Source organism: Vigna unguiculata, chromosome 10, assembly GCF_004118075.2.
Source record: "Vigna unguiculata cultivar IT97K-499-35 chromosome 10, ASM411807v1, whole genome shotgun sequence".
In the NCBI taxonomy this organism is placed as follows: domain Eukaryota; kingdom Viridiplantae; phylum Streptophyta; class Magnoliopsida; order Fabales; family Fabaceae; genus Vigna; species Vigna unguiculata.
The window spans coordinates 40,284,100-40,309,200 of NC_040288.1; the positions used below are offsets into that span (position 1 = coordinate 40,284,100).

General features: G+C 29.5%; 3 protein-coding genes across 3 annotated transcripts; 1 reads left to right on the top strand and 2 right to left on the bottom strand.

Moving 5' to 3' along the window:
• Nucleotides 1-1,648: 1,648 nt before the first annotated feature.
• Nucleotides 1,649-3,291, bottom strand: LOC114166499 (probable 2-oxoglutarate-dependent dioxygenase AOP1). Its single transcript, XM_028051242.1, has 3 exons — nt 2,864-3,291; nt 2,429-2,750; nt 1,649-2,086 (listed from the first exon to the last, which is right to left on the bottom strand). The coding sequence occupies exons 1-3, from the start codon at nt 3,235-3,237 to the stop codon at nt 1,838-1,840; spliced, it is 945 nt and encodes a 314-aa protein (XP_027907043.1). The 5' UTR covers nt 3,238-3,291; the 3' UTR covers nt 1,649-1,837.
• A 4,996-nt stretch (nt 3,292-8,287) lies between these two features.
• Nucleotides 8,288-10,079, top strand: LOC114167255 (probable 2-oxoglutarate-dependent dioxygenase AOP1). The gene is made up of 3 exons (XM_028052276.1): nt 8,288-8,797; nt 8,908-9,232; nt 9,552-10,079. The coding sequence occupies exons 1-3, from the start codon at nt 8,424-8,426 to the stop codon at nt 9,810-9,812; spliced, it is 960 nt and encodes a 319-aa protein (XP_027908077.1). The 5' UTR covers nt 8,288-8,423; the 3' UTR covers nt 9,813-10,079.
• Nucleotides 10,080-11,952: 1,873 nt separating this feature from the next.
• On the bottom strand, nt 11,953-18,915 carry LOC114165865 (pleiotropic drug resistance protein 1-like). The gene is made up of 22 exons (XM_028050478.1): nt 18,427-18,915; nt 18,198-18,318; nt 17,922-18,095; nt 17,681-17,840; nt 17,484-17,560; nt 17,324-17,377; nt 16,631-17,023; nt 16,263-16,544; nt 15,694-16,010; nt 15,436-15,596; nt 15,238-15,341; nt 14,990-15,146; nt 14,825-14,914; nt 14,597-14,721; nt 14,184-14,516; nt 13,782-14,072; nt 13,605-13,688; nt 13,378-13,511; nt 13,040-13,267; nt 12,776-12,947; nt 12,442-12,696; nt 11,953-12,343 (listed from the first exon to the last, which is right to left on the bottom strand). The coding sequence occupies exons 1-22, from the start codon at nt 18,756-18,758 to the stop codon at nt 12,083-12,085; spliced, it is 4,305 nt and encodes a 1,434-aa protein (XP_027906279.1). The 5' UTR covers nt 18,759-18,915; the 3' UTR covers nt 11,953-12,082.
• Nucleotides 18,916-25,101: the final 6,186 nt, after the last annotated feature.

Below are 25,101 nucleotides of genomic sequence, written 5' to 3' on the forward strand. Positions count from 1 at the left end.
CTCCCTCTGATGAAATCCTATAAACCTAACAGAAGGAAAGTTTTTGAGAAAAAAGAAAGTGTTTTGTGGCGTGCTATGATTATATGGTAAGGTAGTTTAAAGGACTCCATCATGGAAATGATTGAAGTGCAAAAAAGCAAAGGACAGCAAAAACTTGAAACAAATAATTGGTTACTCTTTGTGTGGCTTATGTTTTTGTGTTTCAAGCACGATGCTTTTAGAAATCACTACTATATACTGCAACTGACATGATTTGTAACCATCATAATGCAATTAACACTAACTATATATATCAATGCACCGTTTTCTCTCTCTCCAATAAACCAAATCAGGACTTTGGTTTTGTCAAATACCACGTTTAAGGTTGTCTGTTAGCCGATATTTCAAAACCAACTCCGTCACATCAAAATTTTGATTCTTTCTTGAATTTCTTTGTTGTGTCTTTGTTGGAAGTTCCATATCGGCTAGAGATAAAACAATTTTATAATATATAAGTAGGTGCAATCCTCACCTTACAAATCGGTTTTGTAGGATTGAATTAGAGTTAAAATCCACTTCTAACATAGTATCAGAACCTGACATGATGATATTGTGGAATAAGAGTATTCTAACAAGACATGCAGATGTTTCATCAAGTAAATGAGAGTGTGATATGAAGTCCAAAGTGGCATTGTTAGAAGGAAGAAATTATGATATGTGAACACACATTGTAAGGAGGAGGAGGGTCTGTGTATTCTTTTTCTTTTGTGATCCCACCATAGGAGCAGAAAATCTATGATGATTTTTTCAGAAGTATTATTGTTGGGTGGCAGAAGAATTAAAAAATCATAAGGAGCATGAAATGTTTCATTTGATCACTGTCTTTTCAAGTTAAAAATGACTGGTTTATACTTCATGTGTATCTGAGGCCTACATAGAATATTGTTTATGATTGATCTTATCAAGATGATGGAGACGAATCTGTGGGTCTATTATTTAATTGCATTTGGAATAACTCCAAATACCTAAATCATGTCACTTTTTTTCTTCTTCTTCTTTTTAATGCATTGTAATATTCAGTGATATATCAATGATATACAATCCTATCAGTCTATATCATAGAATCTTTTTAATGCATTGTAATATTCAGTGATATTACCAATTTCTTAAAGTATAATATTGAATTAATAAAATCATCATTATTAATATTATATAAAAAAGAAGAATGATGAAAGAAAATAAATCAAATAAATAAATAAATAAACAATATTGCCTTGTCTAAAAACATAAATAAGAAAACTTAATATATATATTTGAAGAATAATAAAAAAATAGTAGTTAACCTTTTTATCTATATGATCATATTAAGAGGATATATCATTCAGTAACTTTGTTTTTAGTGAAAATTTTTTAATTGGACAAAATTTTATCTTTTAATAAATAAAAATAATTTATTTAATTTTTCTTTTATTCTTTCAAGTGATGCTACATCAATCAATAACTACTCCTAAAATGTTTCAATCTTGCGTTAAAATGAGAACCATCAAAGGTTGATTAAAATCACCAAATCAGTAATGTGAGGCTGTGCCTTTCAAGTTTCAAAGACAACACACCTAACAGCAAGGTTTTATTAAGGTAAATTGCAAAGGAAACATCAGAACACACAACACAAACATAAAGTTCAGATTCTTCATTAAATTTTTTGATATTGTACTCTGTTGTGTCTTTTTAATATATTTTAAAACAACAATATCCGTGTCATCAATATAATTTCAAGACACAACAGAAAAACAACACAAAAATATCCGATAAGAAATCTAAATTCCACGACAAAATAGAGGTATAACGCAATGGGTGCTCAGATACCACAGTAAGTATGCAGTGCAAACTGGTCTCTCTGTCCTTCTTCAGTGTAGTAATACTTGAGGAACTCAACATGATCAAAGGGTTTAAAAAGCAGAGGGTGTTCCTCATCCACAAGTTCCTCTGGTGCTTTTATTATGCTCCCTCCTTTCGGAATAGAGAACAACCCTGCAGAATATCTTGCCTCATTTCCACTCATCATCACTCTGTGAAATGGTGAATGCAACCTCCCATTTGACCATGCCTGCAAAATTCATGCAAACAATTAATACATTTTCATCATGATCCAGTGATTCCAAATTTGAGTAAAAATAGTGTATCCAACAGGAGTATGCAATAGAGTACGGTTTCTCTGCCGAGTCTTTTACGGTTTAGGATTTAAGGTTTAGGGTTTTGATGCTTTGAAATATATTAAACATCTTTTAATATATAGTATCAATGTATTGTAGAGACTAAACAAAAAAGTATTATAAAAAACTCAATAAAAAATCCAAAATTTTTTAGCCATATCTGAAGTCAGACTGATAATGATTTCTGTGTGGCATGATTTATGTTGTTTAAATGGCAAGAGATGAACAGAATTTACATGGAGAGAGTCACCAATCATGACAACAAAAGTGTGAGGTGAAGGCTTGTGGCTTATCCATTTTCCATCTTTGGTCAAAACCTCTAAGCCCTGCACTTCATTTTGGTACAAAATGGTCACTATGTTCTTATCTGAGTGTGTGCTGAGGCCTAGCTTTGTGTCACTGGTTTGAGGGCCTTTGTATTTCATAACCCTAAGGAGATAATTGGTTGAGTTCATGTGCTCCTCCAAGTACTTCTCAACACCTAAGCTCTCCAAAACCATCTTCCTAACAATCTCATCCAACTCTGATAGCTGCCCAGAAAAGGATTGTATAGTTTTGCTGCCAAATCAAAAACACAAACAAAAGTTAAAACTCAAATGCAATAAAATTTGATTGTTATAACCAAAATCGCGACGGAACGACGAACTAAAAATAAAGAGTTTGAGTCATGCCTAAAACTTGCGTTTCCATTAGGCCACATGATGTTGGTCATGCTCTCTACTTTCTCATGAACAATTGCATCATCAATGCCCATGCTTTCAAAGAGTGGAATCATAGGATATTGTCCAACATAACCATGATAAGGTTTCTTAGAAACATTGAGTATCTTTGTTTGCAGAGGAAGATCAAAGAGTTCTTGAAGTGAACCAAACAAGGCTTTTCTGAGGTCTAAAGGAACCCTATCAAAAATTGCTTCAAAGCAACCATACTCTACTAGTGCCTTGTGCACTTCAGATTTTACTGTCTCCCAATTAGAGTTTTTGACTTCCGGTTTCAGATGAGTGAAGTCGATTACCGGAAGCTTTAGAGTGTCTTCTGAACCCATATTTTTACTTTTTTTTTTTCCTCTGATTTGGTCACAAAATTGGAGAATAGTGCTTAGTTTAAGGCGGGTTTGAAGCTATTTATAATAGATATGCTACATAATGTAACAACCTCGTTGATAATATTAAAACATTTATGATGTTCTATTCTATTGTTTGTGATTTGAACATTCTATGGTGATTTGAAACAACCAAACATATCATGCTGACACAGAAAACAAAATTAGTTGGGTTTCTTGGGCTTATTTTGGGCTTATGTTGTGGAGTTTCTTACCAATCAATCTGTTGAAAAAGTTGAACAAAATATGTTGGGTTTCGGCATCAGGCTGTTTTCTGGGCTTATTTTAATGTAATGATTAGTATAAAAGGCAATGCTCATTTGTGATTTTGAGTGCAGATTTTGATTGAATGGTAGAATAAATTGATATATTATTTATTCTGTTTTATATCTCCAATGATTTGATGTTTGAGGTATAATAATGAATAATACTACTTTATAACTGAAAAAGACTTTCGTGATTACAATATTGACCAAGACATACAGGAAAATAAACTAAATATGTTTTGCTCTAACATTTTTTAAAATTGAATTTAAATATACTGTCCGTTTAAAGATGTTTTACGTTTTCATTTAATTATGTTATAATAATAATTTCTGATTTGTTTTACTGTAAAAAAAAAAAAACTTTTGCATAAACAATATATGAAAATTCAATTCTTCCCTTTAATGAGAAAATACTTTTGCGAACCGGAAATAATTATGGAAGACTCTTCCAAAACAGTCTTGTATAACAAAATTATGTTTGGATGGAATTCCTTATAATTTAGGGAAAGAAAATAACAAAAATTGAAACTTTTACAAACTAAAATTAATTTATACAGAAGATAGAAGTTTTCTCATAATTTTTAAACTTTAATTTATACATTAGTTAACTTTAATTTGTAATTCTTTTTCTAGTTTTTATTTAAAAAAAAACTTATAAAAAATTAATCCACATAAAACTAGGTTTTGCAATTGAACCATGAGACATGTCCATGGTTTCCTCCATATCTAGCTAAATTGCAAAACCCTAAATGTAAGAATTAAAGTGACTCATGTGATTGCATGAATACAGTTTAATAAAAAACAGAAGAAAGTACAACTACAAGATAATTTTTAAAAATGAATTACTATTTTATATATAAATAAAAAATTGTTTGTATTAAATTTTGTATGTATATATACATAAGTCAATCGAAGATGGGTGAACTTAAACTTCTCACCATGTTATTGAAGGCTTAAGTTAATTATGTTAAATATAATGATAATGATTATTATAATTAGTGTGGAGGACCATTTAGTAAAATACAGTAAACTAATTAATTTAGAAAAAAATAAAAATAAACGAAGCATGTTCTGGAGGGATCTTTAACATCATGAATTTTTGTATCACATGTACAAGTTGTGTCAGGACCACTACAAATTAATCAACCTTCGTACAATTATTCTCACTGCATAATGGTATTATAAAACATAATCTTAATTTTTATAATAATTAGCAGAAATTAATTGTGCTACCACGATAGCATGGTTTGTTTAATAATGTTAACCTTGTTTATAACACTTTCCATATTTATATTTTATTAAATAAATAGTTAGTTTATCAAATAATTAAACAAGGATTTTAATAGATAGTTAGAAATACATATGTCACATTTAAAGCATTGATAATTTAATTTTAGTAACTTTATTTAAAGTCACTAGAATTTTTTTATAGAGTCTCAATAATTTTAAACAACAGTAATTTTTTTATTGATTTAAAGATGTTGTAAACTAATTTTAGAATAACAAAATTTGTACGGAATCAAAGACTGATTACAGTTTTCAAAAGCTTAATTAAAAAGTTCAACTAATTTATGCCCTAAAGATTTACTATTTACTTGATTGGAAGAAAAAAAATCTGTGTTTATTTTTCGCCAACTTGCCCAAATTAAATTGGATTTCTCGTGAAATTGTTATAAGAAAATATAGAATTTGACTTAGTTATTCACCTAAACACATGGAGTGCATAATAACTGTTGTTAATTGGAAAATTGGCATGCTTTCACTTATAGAATTCAATGGAGTCATGTTCTTTTCCCTCTAATGTAGCTTGAGTAAATAAAATAAACCAAACATTTATAACTAAATACAATAAAGCTACACAAACTTGAGCATTTTTTTTTTCAAATTCAACAAACAAAACATTTGGGATTCACATTTGAATGGTATTTTAAAGAAGGATTATTGGAAAAAGATAACACCAATGACAATTAAACTTACGTAAAATAATTGATATTAGTTTTTCAAAAATTGTAAAACAATAAATTTATGAGTTTTCATTTTTATATGATATTTATTTATTTTTATTTTAAACTTACACTTAGATTTCTGACAAAAATCTATCTTCTTATAAATTTTCATGGAAAAAAAAACTTAATAATGGCTTAAACTCTATTTGAGTAAACTATAATTCAAATTCCATGCATAAAAATTTAGTGAAGAGAAAAGAAAGTCACAAAAATCATAAAACAACAATTTAATTTTTATATAATAGTATTGAGATGCACTTATAGAACGCACAAAATATTTAGAGCTTGTGTTGCTAGCAAAGAAATAATTTAAAATTATTTTATCATAAAATATATTTTATAAATCAATTACTCGTGTAATTTGTAAAGGTGAATAATTACTTTCGTGATTACAATTACTCGAAATCATCTATTAAAAAGAAGAAGAAGAAAAGAATGTGTTCCTAAAAAAGCTTATAAGTAAACATATTGAAATAAATAATAATTTTTATTTTATACCATCATAAAAATCGTAAGTATTATGAACCTGTGCTATATTTATTAGGGTATAGGCCATTTTAATAATATTTTTATGTTTAATCAATTCCATTGATTTTATTATAATTTCTTTTTCCATAAAAACATTAATCAGAAATTTTAAGTGATAAAAATTACATTTGTTTGACTGAAAACTTATTCTTAAAATATATTTTTAATAAAATATTATATATATATTGCTATCATATATTATCTGCTTAAGATTGATCCATTGCGGTGGAAGTGAGACATGATTTTAAATAAAACATACTTTAAATATCAAGAACTATGATAAATCCTTACTTCTAAAAGGACATTCACTAATTACTTTTATAATTTAAGGATGATATATTCTCATAATTATATTTAGGGTTAAATATGTTTTTTTTCCCTCAAGTTTCAGTGAAATTTGAAATTAATCATTTTTAAAAAATTTTGACCAATTTAGTCATTCATCTTTAAAAATACGTGAATTTAGTTATTTTAACCAAATTTTGTTAAGTTTATCTGACGTTTCAAGTGCATTTCATTATAGTATTTGAATTGTTTACACCGTTTGACACATTTTCGTTTCAATGTTAACTCAAATATTATCATAAAATGTGTTTAAAATGTCAAATAAACATAACAAAATTTGGTAAAAGGATTAAATTCACGCATTTCTAAAGATGAAGAACTAAATTGGTATAAAGTTTCGAAAATGAACTAATCCCAAAATTCACTGCAACTTGAGGGACCAAAAACATATTTAACCCTTATATCTATATATAAAAATAGTTCATCAAAACCCAAATTAATATTGTGGTGATATTTTTTGGTGTGCAAAAATCTTTGATGCACACAACAATGTCTGGTCCAAGGTTTAAAGTGTTGTTGACACATGATGTTATGTTATTATTCCTAATCTTAACTTATTGTTCTTGCCAACCCATGATAGTCCTTGAGCCATTCACTTAACACGGTGCCCTATTCACTAGGTCTCAAACACTTTCCAATAGGCTTAGCTGTGATATAAATATAATTAACTCTCAAACAGAATCAACTCTGTAAAATTACAAATTAATTAACTCAAATGCTTACCATTATGATTGGTCCAATCGTATCATAAAAAACATCATCGTATATCTTTTTTCTACACTTTTGTGGTTTGTTTTAATCGATGAATCTTGTACCATGGGAACTATAATTCCCATTATTTCAAGAGTTTTCAGTTTTGTCTATATTACATGTCGCAAAGCAAGAGGGAAAAGAGTAACGTTATGCTTCTTTGACTTTTCTGCTTGCATCATCAATGTTCCCTTTCATTCGTTCTGAGATTCACGATTCGTTTATAAATAATTTTTCCATATATTTATTTTGAATACCATCCAATTTCGTTGAAAAGGATGTTATAATTCTTAATTAAACATGATGGCATTTTAAAAGTGCATGATTTTCAGAATTATTGCTCACCCTATAATTAATTTCTTCATATACGTCACAGAGAATGGAGGTAGCTAGCTTAATCCTTTATTTAGTTTAATGTAAAGATAGGGAACATAGGAAAAATGAAAAAAAAAAATGTTTAACTTTCATGATAGGTTAGAGAAATTTTATCATAAATAAACAACACCAATGAAACATGTTCGGATTCCGATCCAAGTTTGTCCGGCAGCCATCGTTAGGGACAACGGTCGCGTTCTCTTGCAGCCATAATTAGGAACAACGATCGCGTTCCCGAAATATTGTCCGCGTTGGAACATTTGAGCTCCGTCACGATTTTGTCCTTAAAAGACGTCTCGAAAGGTAAAGGAAGTAAGAGTACTAGTATTTAAACTTCACTTGACCTCGAGTCCTAAGCGATGTCGGACTTCTTGGATATACCGAAATAAAAAAGTACCAAAATTCACGTAGAAATTAACAATGATATTTTAACATAAAATATTTTTATTTTTATTTAACACTATCATTCATTATCTTTCATTTCTTTTTATAAATATAAAAGTTCACATTTTTTTTCATGATCATCTATCTAAAGTGTCAAATGTTTTGGTGTTTATGAGTTTTCAAGTTCAACTTTTTATTTTTATTCAGTAGACTTACTCTTAAGCTTGGATTTCTAATATTTTAGTATATTCCATTTTTTTTTACTTGTTTAAATTAAATTTTCAAATTTTCAAATTTTTTTTTCTTCTAATAAAAACTAATTAAGATGGATTTAAAGTAAATCAGAAAACCAAGGCCTAAAACCTGGGGAATGAGCTCCACTGCATAGGCACACATCTATATATAAATCTGATTAACAGCGCCAACCTAGTATTTGTAGCTGATCGGAGAAATTAAGGTTAGAAATATATTGTTGATGGATTCCCAAAATGTTTGTGAGGTTCCTGTAGTAGACTTCACCGTTAAGGAGATGAAACAAGGTACAGAAAAGTGGGTTTCAGCATGCAAAGTGATCCGAAATGCACTTGAAGATCATGGTTGTTTCTATGCGTTGTATGATAAAGTTCCTACGGAGCTTCACAACTCACTTTTTACTCTAATGGAAGAACAATTTGATCTTCCACTGGAAACAAAAATGCAGAAGATCAGTGACAAACCCTACCATGGTTACTACGGACAAAATGCTCATGCCCCTCTCTATGAATCCCTAGGGATCAACGATCCATTGACCGCAGAAGAAATTCAGAAGTTCACCAAACTAATGTGGCCAGAAGGACATGATCATTTCTGGTACTGTTCGAGATATCGATTCAGTTATGTTGTCTGGTTTTTTAACACATTTAGTAATGTTGTCTGATTTTGTAACTGATTTTGTAACTTATTTTTGATGCTGTGAATAGTGAGACTTTGAGTCTGTATGCAAAGCTGGTTGTAGAATTGGATCATGTGAGTAAGAGAATGGTGTTTGATGGGTATGGAGTGGAGCAAAAGCACTGTGATTCTCTTCTGGAATCGACCAAGTACATGCTTCGGAGCTTCAAATATAGAGTGCCACAGAAGGATGAAAATAATCTGGGATTGCATGCTCACACAGACACATCGTTCTTTACCATTTTGCATCAGAACAACGTAAATGGTCTGCAAGTAAAACTCAAAAATGGAGAGTGGATTGATGTTGATCCATCACCCTTCATGTTTCTCATCCTAGCAGGCGATGCATTTAAGGTGGGTCATTTTTCACATCTACCAAAACTAAATCCATGTTTTTCCCATAAATGAGACAAATTTATCAGCAAATGAAAATGGATAAGTTTGAAAAAAGTTATAAACCATAACTTAAGTTGTGTGAACTCCATATGACTTCAACTTCTGAGGAGTCATGACAACTTCAATTTGTTATGACTTCAGAAATCGTGTGAAGTTTACACAACTTAGTTTGTGTTTTCTTAATTTGTTGATGAATTTGCTTTATTTAGGTAAAAAAATCAAACTTTGACCATATAAATTTTACAGAATGGTGGTGTTGTTCTTGGTATGTTATTAGGTTTGGAGTAACGATAGAATGCAGTGTTGTGAACATCGAGTGATTATAAGCGGAAAGAAGGAAAGGTATTCGATGGGACTGTTTTCACTTGGTGGCAAGGTGGTTGAAACTCAAGAAGAACTTGTGGATGAAGAACATCCAAGAAAATATAAACCATTTGATCATTATGAATACCTGCGTTTCTATGCAACAAAAAAGGCCCTTGAATCCAAGTCTCGAATCAAAGCATTCTGTGGCATAGATTATGCTGATGAGAACTGAAAAATTTGTGTTCAGTTCATGCATCTGCATTGATTCATCACAAAAGGGTTTTGTTTTGTTTTTGTCACTTGATTCCTTGTATTTGCATGGTGCTTTTCTTTTTCTTTGAGTTCATTAATCCTATTTCTCAATCATTCTCGCGGTGGATGCTCCAACACGCTTCATAAATAACGTGTCTCGTGTCTGATATGTATTAGATACTGATACTCGTATGATACTTGTAGGACACACTATGTTGAATTTGAAATATATTTTTTATCTTTTATATGATTTTGACAATTAAAATAAGGAATAAATCTTATATTATTACTACTTTTTGCATGTTGGATATTAGATAGATAGATAGATTAGATTTATTTTTGTGTTAGTTGATAATATATTAGTTGACAGTTTTAAACTTAACATGAATATACACACCGTGTCCCGTATCCTATATTTTTTTTAATTTTGTCATATTTTCGTATCCGTATCCGTGTCGTATCCGTATTCATTTTCATATCCAGACAATTTTATTTTTTTTTTAATTTTTCTGTCATGGAAATTCACGAATCTATGATGTCTGGTTATTATCAATAAAGGCATGGACATGTTGGAATTTTTTAGAACAACATTGTTTGATTGTTGAATTAATTTTAGATTATTATGAGTTACGAAAATAAGATTTTTATATTAATAAATGTTAATCGCTTTTGAACTTAGTACGTAAGCGCATATGTAATGGTTGAAGCCTTATAAAATTGTGACCTTATTAAATAATTTATTTGTACATGTCCCACAAACATTATGTGAAAAACTCTGATTCTCTCATTCAACTGTTGCAGTTGTTTTATTTTGTTTTTGACATCTTCGTATTTTTACCTTATTCGTATTGTAAGAAGTTCAGATATCCACATAACAAATGTTGATGGAGACTAAATATAAAATGTTTTGAGTACGATTAGTTAAATTATATGAGATTATATGGAAAATATATATAATCTTACTACTAAGATGGTAAAGGACCAATTAAAAAATTAATAATATTTTGGAAGTATTATTTGTCTAATTTGTTAAATCATTTTAATTTTTATGATAAATGGTTTATTTTTGTTTAACTTGTTAGGAATCCAAGTGTGAATCTAAGTTCCACATTGATCAGAAATGAGAAAGTAGAGCACTATATAAGAATAAAGACCCAGAAACCCATTGCTTTAAGGTTTTGGGTTGAGAGTGGTGTTATGTGGTTAGGCTCAGATCTCATTGGTGTTATGTGGTAAAACCTGACAGAACTTATAAACCTTTTATAATTATTGGATTGCAAACAAAATTAGGAAAAAAGTGTTTGATATTAAATAAACCTTTTAGTTTATTGATTCTTAGTATTTTAAATACAAAAAGTTGGAAAGAACTTCGAAAGGAAAAAAAAAAAGAGATAAAGAAAAACAGTATACTTTTGGAAATTTCACTAGCAAATCCAATTTGCTCAAATAATTCTGACAAAAAAAAAACTTAAGATTAAATTATTCATTTTGAAATTGAAAGATATAAATAGTTTTTTTATTTATTTAAGAAAAACTAAAATGTGAAGAACAAAAAAAATTAATTGATGAGAGATTCTTATTCAACTTTCTCCATCAATATTTAAGAATTATAAAATTAGTTTGATGAATTTAGAGTAAAGTACGAGAAATTATAAGAATAACTCTCTTCAGAAACATAATACTAACCACTATTATTATTATTATTCGATAAAAGAAAAAAAAAAAAAAGCAAATGGAGAAGTAGAATTATTTGAAATCATTGGAAAAACTTGAAAATAAGGAATACATGTTAGTGATTCAATAATCATTGCTTTTTTAGATGTGAAATTGAATTGGAAATTATATCCCATATTTTGATAGGATTAAATCAACTAATGAATTTGATTGTTAAATTGTTATACATGGTGAATCTTAAAAAATAGAACATAGAATCTATAATTGAGGAATCAATGGTTAGTAATTTTCATCAATACACCAATAAAAAAATTACAAAAGAAAAACACTTAAATATATTTAATTTGAATTATAAATATTTCTTTTTCTTTGTTTTTTTTTCTCTACATGTATACACAATCCAGTCCATAAATAAAATATTTTTGAAGTTGCTCTACACAGTATACATCTCTTATTCTTCAAAAGTATATTTCCTAAACAGAAAAACAAACAATATACAAGTCATTACAGTAATCTATGAAAATATTCTTTGAAAACGTATAAAAATCACTCATGTTCACAGAAAAAGAGACTAATCTATCGTTTTTGGAAGTTGAAGGCCTTGATTGAGACAGCAAAAATAATAGCAAACAACACTGCAAAACCAGAAACCACGATTGCAGAAACTCCTATGAAGTCATGTCTGATACCAAAATAACTTCTCAAGAACTCTTGCACTGAAATATTTTCTAACTTCATCACATTGGTTATGTCTCCAAACTGTGAAGCAAGCAACCCGTATATGGTCCAAGCCACAGGGCATGCCCAGTAATACCACCTCCACCACACAGGCATGTTCTGTTACAGAAAAGTTAGCAGAAGAGAAATAAAAGTGAGAACATCATAAATCTTGAATCTTTTTACATATTATGTATGCAAAGTCTGGTAATACTTACAGGTCGTGGAATGACAAATCCTGAGAAGAGGTTCCAGATTCCATAAAATGCAGCAGCAACAACAGAAGCAACATGGTGATTTGGTGTGACAGCCACAGTCATCATGCCATAGAAGGTGAAGTAGCACAGTGTGAAGAACATGAAAAACAAGTACCAAAAGAACTTCTCCAAAGTCCATTCAAATCCCATCATGGAATAAACTATGGCAGAATATGTTGCAGCTTGCACGAAAATATAAGGTAGCTCTATTAAAACCTGTGACAGAAAGGAGTGAGTTGTGTTGAAATGGGTATGTAAATTATATTGCAATTGTTGGAAAAAGTGATGTTATTACTTGTGCAAGTGCATATGGAAAAGCAGAATACATTCCCGCAGCTCTTTCTCTGTAAAACACAGTTCTTCCAATGGCTACTACAGGTTGTACAGAGGCAGAATTTTGGATACCAACAAAGAGAACAGCGTTATACATTGAACCCATTGCGTTGAATAGGTCCTGTCTGCTAGAGCTGGAAGCCATTGAAAGGAATCAGAATTTAAACACAAAATCAAAATTGGCTAAATTTGATTTGTTTTTGTGAGTTAGAGAAATTTGACTTACTATTTGCCACCAAGGTCCCAAAACATTGTTCCAAACATCAAAGCTATGACAGTAGTTGATAGAAATCTCACAGCTGTATAGGGTGGATTGCGCCAATATGACCAATGTTGTTTCCATAAGCAAGCTAGACATTGAACCCAAAGTGACTGAGCGTATTTAGTAGGAAAATGAATGTCTTTTGAGCCATGACCAGGGTTGCCTAGTTCTGCTATAAGTTGCTTGTTTCTCCTGAACAATAGTCATTAGTGTATAATAGTCTTAGCCTTTGTCTGATATAAATTCATACACATACATGTAAATATAGTTAATGAAAGTGCATAAATTACATATTAGTTTACCTATACAGCTCAGAATTTCTGTATATTTGATTAAAATCAACACCTAAATTAAGTTCTTGTGCTGGAGTTGTGACTTCCAACATCCAAGTTGCAGGGTTGTAGCCAACTTTGATTTTACTAACCCCTTCAATGCTCTGGCCAATACAACACAATGAAAAAGAAGTAAAATACTAGCACAAATATGGGTGTATCTAGTTGAATAATATTGAATTGAAGTTGCAACCAACCTCAAAATACTTGATCAATTGACTAGAATGGCGTCCCAATGGCCCAACATATATTTCTTGTCCTCCACGCTTCATCAGGAATAACTAAAATAACATGTAAGCCTATATTAAACACAAAGTCTAATGGAGAAGAACCATAAAACAGATCTTCAAGTATCTTCTCATACTATTTCTTACCTCATCAAATGCTTCAAATATGTCAATGCTTGGCTGATGGATGGTGCAAACAACTGTTCTTCCTGTGTCAACTGTGTTCCTGACAGTTCTCATAACAATTGCAGCAGCTCTGGCATCTAACCCAGAAGTAGGTTCATCCATGAAGATTATGGAAGGATTAGCCACTAATTCAACTGCTATTGTTAGCCTCTTGCGTTGTTCTGTTGAGAGACCACTCACACCAGGCAACCCAACCAGTGAGTTCCTCAGTGGGTTCAACTCCACCAGTTCCATCACTTCCTCAATGAACATCTGCAACCATATTCAAATCAGTAAGTGACAGCATTAACTTTGTAAATTGTTTCGGAAGAAAAAAGAAAAAAACATAGGGTGTTAGGTTTTGACTCTTAAGTTGTAGCTAACCTTTCTAGTCTTGGATTCAACTTCTGCTGACAAACGAAGCCATGCAGAGTAGACCAATGACTCATAGACGGTAACATGAGGAGAGTGGATATCATTCTGCTCACAATAACCAGAAATACGAGCAAATGTTTCTTGTCTTTTAGGATAACCAGAAACTTTTATGCTTCCCTCAATATACCCACCAGTTTTTCTTCCAGCTAAAACATCCATCAATGTAGTTTTACCAGCACCACTTACACCCATCAAAGCTGTGAGAACACCAGGACAAAATGCACCACTCACACCTTTCAAAAGCACCAATTTGTCCTCCCTTACACCTTGATCCTTCATTTCCTGCCAATCCCAAGAATTATGTGTTAATTTTAGGTAAGTTTAGCTAAAATCACTTCTACAATCCCTTTCAAGTGACTTACTTGTGGCATATCAACAGAGTACACTATTTGATCAAATGTGATAGAATATGGTTCAAAAGGAAGAACCATTCCTCTATTCTTTATTCGGCTACAACTCACAGCAGAATTAGCACTTCCAGAACTTTCTGCATCACAGTGAAAAAACTGTTGACTTAAGCATATATACTGAAATTGAAAATAGTATGCATGCATTGAGTTTTCATGAAAGATATAAATAAGATATATCACCTAAGCATGTTAATTCTTCTTCTCGAGCTCTCCCACTAGCCTTACCACCTTCTGATTCTTCAGTTATTGTTGTCTGCGGCTTATCAAATGCTGCAAAAACAATGTAGTTAGTAAAGTTTTTCTTTGCTACAAGAATCTTAAACAAACAAATGTGAAACTACTCACGATTTAGGTATGTGAGAGCCAAAGTGTACATAAAGTTGAAGAGGAAGATAAATCCAATCAATGCTCCAATTCCTATCCAGTACCAATATGCATGTGTGAAGAACCCACGGGACTCCAAAATTTGAATTCCCAAAGTCTTATTTGAATTTGGGGTGATCTGTGATTGCAAAGCAAACATATTAGTAGGCTTACTCGTTTTTTTTAGCATTAAGTAAGTAATCTCTGAAGTTGCTAGTTAAAGAAATTACGCGGTTCCAACTATTTCCAAGGAATTCATTCACCACTATTGCATTTTGTCCATACATTAAAGGTGAAATCCAGTAACCCCAAATCCACCAGACCTTGATATCATCTATTTCATTGCCAGTTAAAACAAAGAAGCATTAATATCAACTACCATTGTGAGATGATAGAAACAACTTCATTACATTGTTAGGTGAACTCACCTCTTGACAGAATGAAGCCACCCAATGCAAAAAGAATGAGAAGTGCAAAGGACCCAAATGTGTTAGCCACAATCATGTTCCTACCAAGTGCTGCAATAGCTCGGAACAAACCAGAAGACATTTGGTTTATCAGTAGCAGCACAAGGTACTGCTTTAAAAGCCTACATACAGAATAAGTTCACACCGAAGTAAAGACTACAAGCAAATAAAGCATAAGTGATCTTACTACAAGCAAACTGTTGAAGGAAACTCGTTTACCTGGAAACATTTGGATCAAATCCAATTACGTAGTAGGTCAGAAATACCCAAACAGCAGCTTCTAAAAATGTAATAGGAATCTTGAGGATCCATGAGGGAATAGCATATGCCCATGAAGGATAAAATAGAAGGTCTCGTTGCTTGTAGAAAATAGGAAGCTTTACAATGGTCATTGAAATCTCAGCCAATCCATTGAACATGAGAATTACTACTGCGAAAAATAGAGCACCAGTATAAACACCTCCATCACCCAAGTTATCCCGGTGCATCTCGGTTCGCAGAAACATTGTCATGGTCAATATTGCCAAGATCACAAGCTATGTAAAGCACAGAAAGAAAAATCCAAAGTAAGCAAAATCATTATAACTTTTCAAATATATCAGAATTGAACGATTATAATTTAAAAGCATTTATTCATACTAGCTGAAAAAACAGGCAGATAGTGAGGAGTAGGAGAGAATAGTTAGTTTGTAAGTAATCACAATGCATCAGTAATCATTCAAAGGTAAAACAGAAAAAAAAATGTACATTTAAAGTTGTAATTGTCTTATAAAGTGACTAGAACTCACCTGGAACAGTTTGAAGATGTAAACAAATGAGTTCCTTTTCATGAGCAACAACTCTCTTGAGATGTTAGCCTTTAACAATTCCTTCTTGTTCACGCCATACCTTTCAGTGGTTAATGCAGCTGGGTGGTTTTTGGACTTATCAAATGGAGTTGCAAGCTCTTCTCCGATTCTCCTTCCAACATGAAATGACTGAAATGCCTCAGCAAATTGAGTGACAGTTACAAACCTGTATGCTTCATCTCTATGCATCCAATACTGCTCTTGATCCTTTCTTGAAGTTACCTGTGACAAACAACACATCAAATTCATGTGCATTGCATTCAGCAAAAACATCAAACGAGATATGCAAGAGAAAAACTTTAACTTACTTCTTGAAGAAAGTCTGCAACACCTTTCCTCTCGGGACATTGGAAACCAACAGATTCGAAAAATTCAAGAACATGTTGACGGGGTCCTTGGTAGACAATTTGGCCATCAGATATAAGAATAATGTCATCAAAAAGTTCATAAGTCTCTGGTGCTGGCTGGAGTAAAGAGATAACTGCGGTTCCATCAAGAATGTGAACATAATGGCTGAGGCACTTCACGATTTGAAAAGTTGTGGAACTGTCTAAACCAGTGGATATTTCATCCATGAACAGAGCATTTGCTGGTCCAACCAACATCTCCCCTGTAGTAACCCGCTTCCTTTGTCCTCCAGATACACCCCGCAACATTTCATCCCCCATCATTGTATCAGCACATATATCCAACCCCAGAATCTGCAAAAGTATTAAAACCAAATGCTTTGTCGGCTCTTTTCTTAATAATATTTACATTAAAATAAGGTTTCTGGTCCCTCGTATTCAATTCTAGTTCTTGCAAAAGAATTGTACGTTTTTAGTGCAGACATCTTAACATATTTAGTCCTTTGACAACATGCTAAGACCATGTTACTTTTAGTAAAGGTAGGGACAAAAAACATAAACTTCTATGGAAACTAAAACAATATTTGGAATATTTTAAGGCTATATATCTTGAACTGTTCTTTGAACCATGAGAGGACATTGTTCTAGTGTTACCTTCAGAACATAATCTGTTACCAGATTTGCTTCCTGACCTCCAGTTACAGCTGCCTGGTATATCACAAGACATTCAATTGCAGAGGTATTATATTCATGGCTACAGAAGTAGCTTAAATAAATGCAACATGAATTTTGATCATTTCAGCTTCTTTTGTACCTTCATGTAGACATCAATATCCGGGTCTGGCTTGATCTTTGCTTCTTTTTCTCTTCTAGCCAACTCAGACAGCAAGTCTTGATCATAACAAATGGTGAAGAGAGGCCCCACATTAATAAATCGGTACGGTGAAATTAGGCAAAGTTTTATTGAAAGAGAAAGAAAAGAGAACAAAGAAAAAGAATCAAATGTCTAACCATAACGTGTTCCAACTCCTTGGCACTTTGCTGAGAATGCCAAGGTTTCCCTCACTGTCATTTCTCCGATATGAACATCATTCTGGCTGATATATGCAGCTGTTCTCTGAGGAACAAACTCGTCAAATCCATGCCCATTATAACTCACTCTCCCTGATGCCTACAAGACACAACAAAGGCATCTAAATCAAACCAAAACTACCATTTTCTAATGCAAAAATTAAGGGAAATTGTTTTTCACCTTAAGACTTGGATCAAGTTTTCCTGACAGGGCTAAAAGGAGTGTGGTTTTTCCTGAACTTGGAGGACCCAAAAGTAGTGTCATCCTGCGAGGTTTGATTACTCCACTCACATCTTTAAGGATAGTAACATGTTTCTTTTTGCCTGAGAGAATATGGAGAGAAGTAAACACACTCTAAAAAACCAAAGAGAAAAAAAAAAAAAAATTGTTAAGAGTGTGAAACTAACTCAAAAGAAGAAACACAAAAAAGTCAGAACTAGAATCTGCCAAATATACCTCCACCATATTAGTAACGAAGTTCACAAAAGTGGGCAAAGCTCTGCTTCCCACATAAGTCTCTGCCTCAACATTTAAGTGCTCGTATCGAACTTCGATTGTTGGAATATCAATCCCAACTCTGAAAAATTAAATCACAGAAACAAATAAAAACACAACAGAGACCTTAACAAGGATCATTACAAATAATAGAAGAAACATAGATATTGCATCCTTGCTTGGTCTTTACCGATCAATCCGATCCTTAAGCTTGAGCAGAAACTTCTCATTGTCCTCTTCAGCGACATTGATCAACCTGTCCAACAGTTTCTGTCTTTCTCGAAATCCAAGTTCAGTTATATCAATCTCATTGGCGACTCCACGTGAAGTTGTTAACAACCCTTTCTTCAAACGGTTGTAAGTGGGGAGTTTCTCAAGTGCAGCCCATTTCAGAGCTTCTTCATCAGCTCCATCTTCACGATGTGATGACCTTGAAAAACCCTCCATTATACTTCTTCTCCATGCAGTAGAACTGTTCGCACGTAAACTATTGGTTGCTCTGTATATATCACTCCCCTCCATGCCCTCCACTCAAGAAAACCACAACACCATAACCTTTGCAGCTTCACACATGCAGCCACAGAGTAATCAACAGTGCTATTTGTAGCCAGTTGAAATGCTCAGAGCAGTAAGAGAAGAGAAAAAGAAAATAAAAATTGTCTTTTTCAGATGAGTTTTCAGTTTTCAGAACACCGGAAATGGAAAACGATTTTTTTTTTTCCTTTTGTAGCACAGTTTCCAAATTTATTACCAATATAGCACAGTTTCCTGTTTGAAAACAAATAAATAATGGAAAATAATAAGATAAGTTAAATAATCTATATGTTCCATATCAAATAATAAATTATTTATTTATTCAAAAAATATAATTCTAAATTATTCAATATTTATTTCTTTCAATAAATTACATCAATTAATGCATTATAAATTACTACATTAACCATCACTATATTCACTTATCATATTTGTTACATTCACTTTTTTTAACTTTTCTTTTAATCAAACTATTGATTCATTATACAATAGGATATTAAGAATAAAAACTAAGTCAATAGTTTTAAGTAATATGTTATTTTAGAATCTATTATTTATTAATATTTCTCAAAACACAATTATTAACATATTCAAAGTTATAAATATTGATTAACTAATATATTCATAATTATAATTAACAACGGAAAACTGTGCTAGAAAGGAAAATATATATATATATATATATATATATATATTTATATATATATATATATATATATATATATATATATATATATATATATGTATGTATGTATGGAAAGCGTGTGGTTGTATACACAGAAACCGGTTCAGACTTTGTTAGTGGAAGTTTTTGTTTTTAAGTTTTGTGTTGTGACATTGAAGTAGGCAAAAGTCAAAACTGGTTTGATAAACATTGGAGGTGGAAGGTTTATATGCGATGAGAAAGTCGTCGGGTCAAACCGGTGCATTAATGCATGCATGCCATTTCGGTTACTGACAATGATAGAGCTTCCACGTTTTAATGGCCGCTATTAGTGCTACAACTGAATTTTACATTGGATGAATGAATGATGTTGTTAATGATGTTGGTGAAGGTTGAAAGTTGAGTCTCATTAAATGTTTCTCATCTCTTTTACCATGCCAATGTTTTCACTTTTTCAGACAATTTTGCATATTACCTTTTCAAATCAGTGACATGTGTAAATAAAAAGATTGTTTGACATCATTTAACGATTATTTGACAATTTATACATGAAAATAGTTTTAACAAAAGTTAATTTTTATATTTTTAGAAAAAAGAAAAAATAAATAGTTGCGAGAAGTAATGTCAAATGGTAGTAAAAAAAGAATCATATCAAAATACTAGTGTCTTAAAATAAATACATTTGTATGAAAAATGTTTTGGGAAGAGCACTCATCAAATATTTGATCGAAACAAAAATCAAAATAAATAATCAGAGAGTATTTGTAGCAGTAAGTTAAAAGTGAGTAAAAAAAATTGGTCAAAAGATCATCAGCTAAAAAAATATATAGAAAAGTGAAATAATAATAAATGATACTCTCTATTCTGAAAAATTTAAGATATATTTGATTATATAAAAATGGATTAAGTATGTTTTTGGACTCTGAACTTTAACAAAAAAAAATGGAATTTGTCTATGTTCGAAATTTAGATATATTTTGGTCCTTAAATTTTAAAAATGAATATAATCCTTTTAACTCAATTACGTTAACTTTATTTAGCGTGTTAAACACGTTTTATGTTAATATTGAAGTTGTTTATACCATTTAACATATTTTTAGTTTAATATCTGTTTGGAGAGGCGTTTGACATCTTCAAATAAATTAACGTAATTGAATTAAAAGAACTAAATTTATTTATTTTTAAAATTTAAGGACAGATCAGAGAGTTTACTTCAAAACAGTTCCCGATCAAAAACGTTTTTGCTTCAACATTCTGGTATTAAAACAAAGTAATTAGATTCATGTCAAAGATGTTGATGAATGAAAAAGGGGCATCAAGAATATAGAAAAATAGGTAGGGTATCCCAAATAAGTCTAACGTAAGGAGGATCGAAAAGAACGTTTAGCTTAGGTGGTGGTCCAAGTACATATTAACTTAGCATATTGTTGTATGGGAAATAAAAACACTACAATATTCTTCTTTTTTTTTCTACAAAAGGAAGCTAAAAACGTTCACACCAAAGTCCACTGCTCTTGGTTAGAGTGTACCAATCACAAATCACATGGAATAGTTTGGTAGTTTACCAAACATTTAAGAATATTATGTTTTCATATTTAATGTTTTTTGTACAACTAAACAAAATCTCATGTTACTTCAGAAAAATGTTTTTTTTTTTTTTTTTACATTACTTGCACATAGATTAGTTGATAACTTATTTTTAAGAGTATTTTGGTCATTAAAAAAGTTATTTTTTGTATTTGTAAAATAAAAGATAAATTAAGGGTTAAATATGTTTTTGGTCCCTTAACTTTTAGTGAAATTTGGAATTAGTCCCTCATTTAAACTTTGAACCAATTTAGTATTTATCTTTAAAAATGTGTGAATTTAGTCCTTCTAACCAAATTTTATTAAATTTATTTGATGTTTTAAACGCATTTCAGGATTATATGTGAGTTGTTTATACTGTTTGAAACATTTTCGCTTTAATGTTAAATCAAATACTATTATCAAACACGTTTGAAACGTCAACTAAACTTAACAAAATTTGGTTAAAAGAATTACATTAACGTATTTTGAAAAATGAAATACTAAATTGGTCAAGAATTTCAAAGAATGACTGATTTCAAATTTTACTAAGAGTTAAGGAACCAAAAACATATTTAACCTATAAATTAAAGAGTAAAATAATAAATGTAAAGTGTATCAAATTTATATATTTATTTAATACGAAAATGAAGATAAATTTTTACTTAAGCCATACCGATCAAGTTTATTATATCAAATATTTATGTATTTCAAATGTTATTTGTCCAGTAATATACATTTTTAAATCAGTATTTATTGATAAGTAATAAAATATTATTATTTTTACACCTAATTATTTTTACACACATTTTACATCTACTATTTTACCTTTTAATCTCACTATTTTTTACGGATTCAAAAATTAACTTTTATTTGCAATTGGTACATCTAATGTCAAAATAATATTTTCCAATTTTAAATATACGAGTATCTAGTTATTTAATAATATGATGGTGAGTGAGTTGGACGGGCCTCTCTAGTATCTCTATGTATGAAGTGAAAATTATTTTTCATTTCCATACTCATATTAAATGTATATAAAATTTTTGTTCTATTGTTATCCATTTTAGTAACATGCATATTTGTATTCATCCTTTTATTTTTTCCAATATTAATTAATTTTTTTAAGAGATAAAAACACAATAAATAAAATATAATATTATCAAGGATTTATGTCAAAAGATACATTTTAATTAAAAAAACAAGAATATTAAGAAAGAAAGTTATAATTGCATAAATAATATAAAAATCAAAAAATAATTAGATAAATATTAAATAATTATAACAAAAAGTAAATAACTATGCATAAGTTAGTTCTCCAATATTGAGTAATTTTACTTGGGTTCAATTCACTTATATAAAGAAAAAGAGAAAAAAACTATATATACGATAAATAATATTGAAAAATTTAGTTACTAAAATATAATATATCACATGATTTTTAATACATTTAATTTAAGTAATTTACCTAGATAGTACGAGGTTTATAGTTAAGCATCAAAGCCTCTACAAGCCAATCATGAATAGATATATTATTTATTTCATCTTTACTTAAAAAAAAAGTTAAAACCTAACTCGATTAAATTTATATTTGAAAAAAATATTTGGTATTCTATCTAGATAAAATCTAAACATCGAAAAACAATTAAAATATTTTTTGAGAAATATTTTGATTAAATAAAATAAAAATAATAACAAAAATAAAATATAAGAAAAAATTGAAACAAATAAAAAATATTATATATATATATATATATATTAAGAGATATTAGAATATTGTTAATTTTACTATTTTAAAATTTGAAGTATTATTCAATTTGGAGTATTGAATAAAAAATTGAAGTATTGTCCTTCAAAAGTATTGAATAAATAAAATGAAAATAAAAACAAAAATAAAAAATAAGGGGAAAACAGAAAAAAAATTAGAAAAACAGTAATTATTATATATTTAAACCGTTCTAAATCTTACTTCTTAAATAATGTAGGATTATTGGGGTGATTGGAAAAAAAACACACACAAAAACACATACATTTACACAAGAAATAACAACTATAAATATTCAAAACAAATATTGAACTTCAAGGACAGAGATATAAGTGAACTCTATCGAAGAAGTCAAATAATTGAGAGACAATCAAATATTATAAATCAAAAGAAAGTTTTTCAAATAAGATGAATTAAGAAGTAAATAGAAATAAAATTTTTACCTAAAAAAAATGGATGTTTACCAATTTGAAACATGAGAAAATTATGAGACAAGACAAAACGAATATGTAAAAACATTAATTCATGTTTTAAAATATATTAAAGACCAAAAAATAGATTTAAACTTAACTTCAACTCTTCTCTATCCTTCATAAAATTTAAATTTTGTTCGTCATTAATAAAAACAATTCATCTTTAAAACATTTTTTACTGCTTTCTAAATTTTTTTAAATATGATTTTGAAAAGTGAAACAAAGTGATGAACATAACACTTTAAAATAAAAATAAAATAAATAGTTATAATGAATAAAAAATTAAAAGTTAAATATTAAGGATGAAAAGCAAAACTAGAAATTTATTGGACAAACAAATAATCATTTTCATCTTAATGTTAAAACATTAACTCACGCAGTAAAATACGTGGCTACTTTATTATATTAAAGATGAAAAAATAGATTTAAATTTAACTTGAATTCTTTTTAGACCTTCGTAAATTTTGAATTTTGCTGGTCATTAATAAAAGTAATAAGTTTTTCATTTCTAAAACATTTTTTTATTTTTTTATTGCTTTCTAAATTTGTTTAAATATGACTTTAAAAATTTTTCTCGTCATTAATATAAATAATAAGTTTTTCATCTCCAAAACATTTCTTTATATTGTTTTCTAAATTTGTTTAAATATTACTTTGAATAGTCAAACGAAAAGTGACGTGGATAACACTTTGAAATAGAAGCAAAATAAGAAGTTATAATGAATAAAAAAACTAAAAACTAAATATTAAGGATGAAAAGCAAAATTAGAAATTTATTGCATAAATAAATAATTAATTTATTTGGTCATCTTCATTTTAATGTTAAAACATTAATTAACTCTTACTTTAAAATATGTGCCTAATTTACTATATTAGAGACAAAAAAAATAGATTTAAATTTTAACTTGAACGCTTTTCAATCTTTCATAAAGTTTAAATTTTGCTTGTACTAATAAAAGTAATAATTTTTTCATCTCTAAAACATTTTTTACTTCTTTTATGTTTTCTAAATTTGTTTAGATAAAACTATGATGAAAAGAAAAACTAGAAATTTATTGCACAAATAAATAATGAATTTAGTTGTCATCTTCGTCTTAATGTTAAAACATTAATTAAATCTTGTTTTAAAATATGTGATTAATTTACTATATTAAAAAAATAGATTTAAACTTAACTTGAACTCTTTTGAATCTTTCATAAATTTTAAATTTTGCTTGTCATTAATAAAAATAATAAAATTTTAAACTTTAGAACATATTTTACTTTTTTATTGTTTTCTAAATTTGTTTAAATTTGACTTTGAAAAGTGAAAACAAAATGACGTAGGGAACACTTTGAAATAAAAAACAAAATAAAAAACTATAATGAATTGGAAAAACTAAAAGTTAAATATTAATGATGACAAGCAAAACTATAGAATTGTTATCTTCATTTTAATGTCAAAACATTAATTAACTCTTACTTTAAAATATGTGTCTAATTTACTATGTTAGAAAAAAAATTAAACTTAACTTGAAATCTTTTGAATCTCTTATAAATTTTAAATTTTGCTCGTCATTAATAAAAATAATAAATTTTTCATCTCTAAAACATTTTTATTTTTATTGTTTTCTAAATTTGTTTAAATATGACTTTTGGAAATTTAAACAAAGTGATGTATAACACTTTGAAATAAAAACAAAATAAAAAGCTAAAATGAATAAAAAAAATTAATGATGAAAAACGAAACTAGAAATTTATTGCACAAATAAATAATGAATTTATTTGTGATTTTCATCTTAACTGTCAAAACATTAATTAGTTTTTGCTTTCAAATATGTGGTTAATTTACTATATTAGAGACAAAAAAATATATTTGAATTT

Excerpts from the sequence above, each read along its gene's own strand:
- LOC114166499 (XM_028051242.1), bottom strand. The coding sequence starts at position 3,237 with ATGGGTTCAGAAGACACTCTAAAGCTTCCGGTAATCGACTTCACTCAT. Across the intron at positions 2,751-2,863 it reads AATGGAAACGCAAGTTTTAG|CAAAACTATACAATCCTTTT; the intron begins GCATGACTCAAA and ends TTGATTTGGCAG. Across the intron at positions 2,087-2,428 it reads TGATTGGTGACTCTCTCCAT|GCATGGTCAAATGGGAGGTT; the intron begins GTAAATTCTGTT and ends TGAATTTTGCAG.
- LOC114165865 (XM_028050478.1), bottom strand. The coding sequence starts at position 18,758 with ATGGAGGGGAGTGATATATACAGAGCAACCAATAGTTTACGTGCGAAC. Across the intron at positions 17,841-17,921 it reads AACTTGATCCAAGTCTTAAG|GCATCAGGGAGAGTGAGTTA; the intron begins GTGAAAAACAAT and ends TGTGTCTTGTAG. Across the intron at positions 12,697-12,775 it reads TTCCATATGCACTTGCACAA|GTTTTAATAGAGCTACCTTA; the intron begins GTAATAACATCA and ends TTTCTGTCACAG.
- LOC114167255 (XM_028052276.1), top strand. The coding sequence starts at position 8,424 with ATGGATTCCCAAAATGTTTGTGAGGTTCCTGTAGTAGACTTCACCGTT. Across the intron at positions 8,798-8,907 it reads GAAGGACATGATCATTTCTG|TGAGACTTTGAGTCTGTATG; the intron begins GTACTGTTCGAG and ends TGCTGTGAATAG. Across the intron at positions 9,233-9,551 it reads TAGCAGGCGATGCATTTAAG|GTTTGGAGTAACGATAGAAT; the intron begins GTGGGTCATTTT and ends GTATGTTATTAG.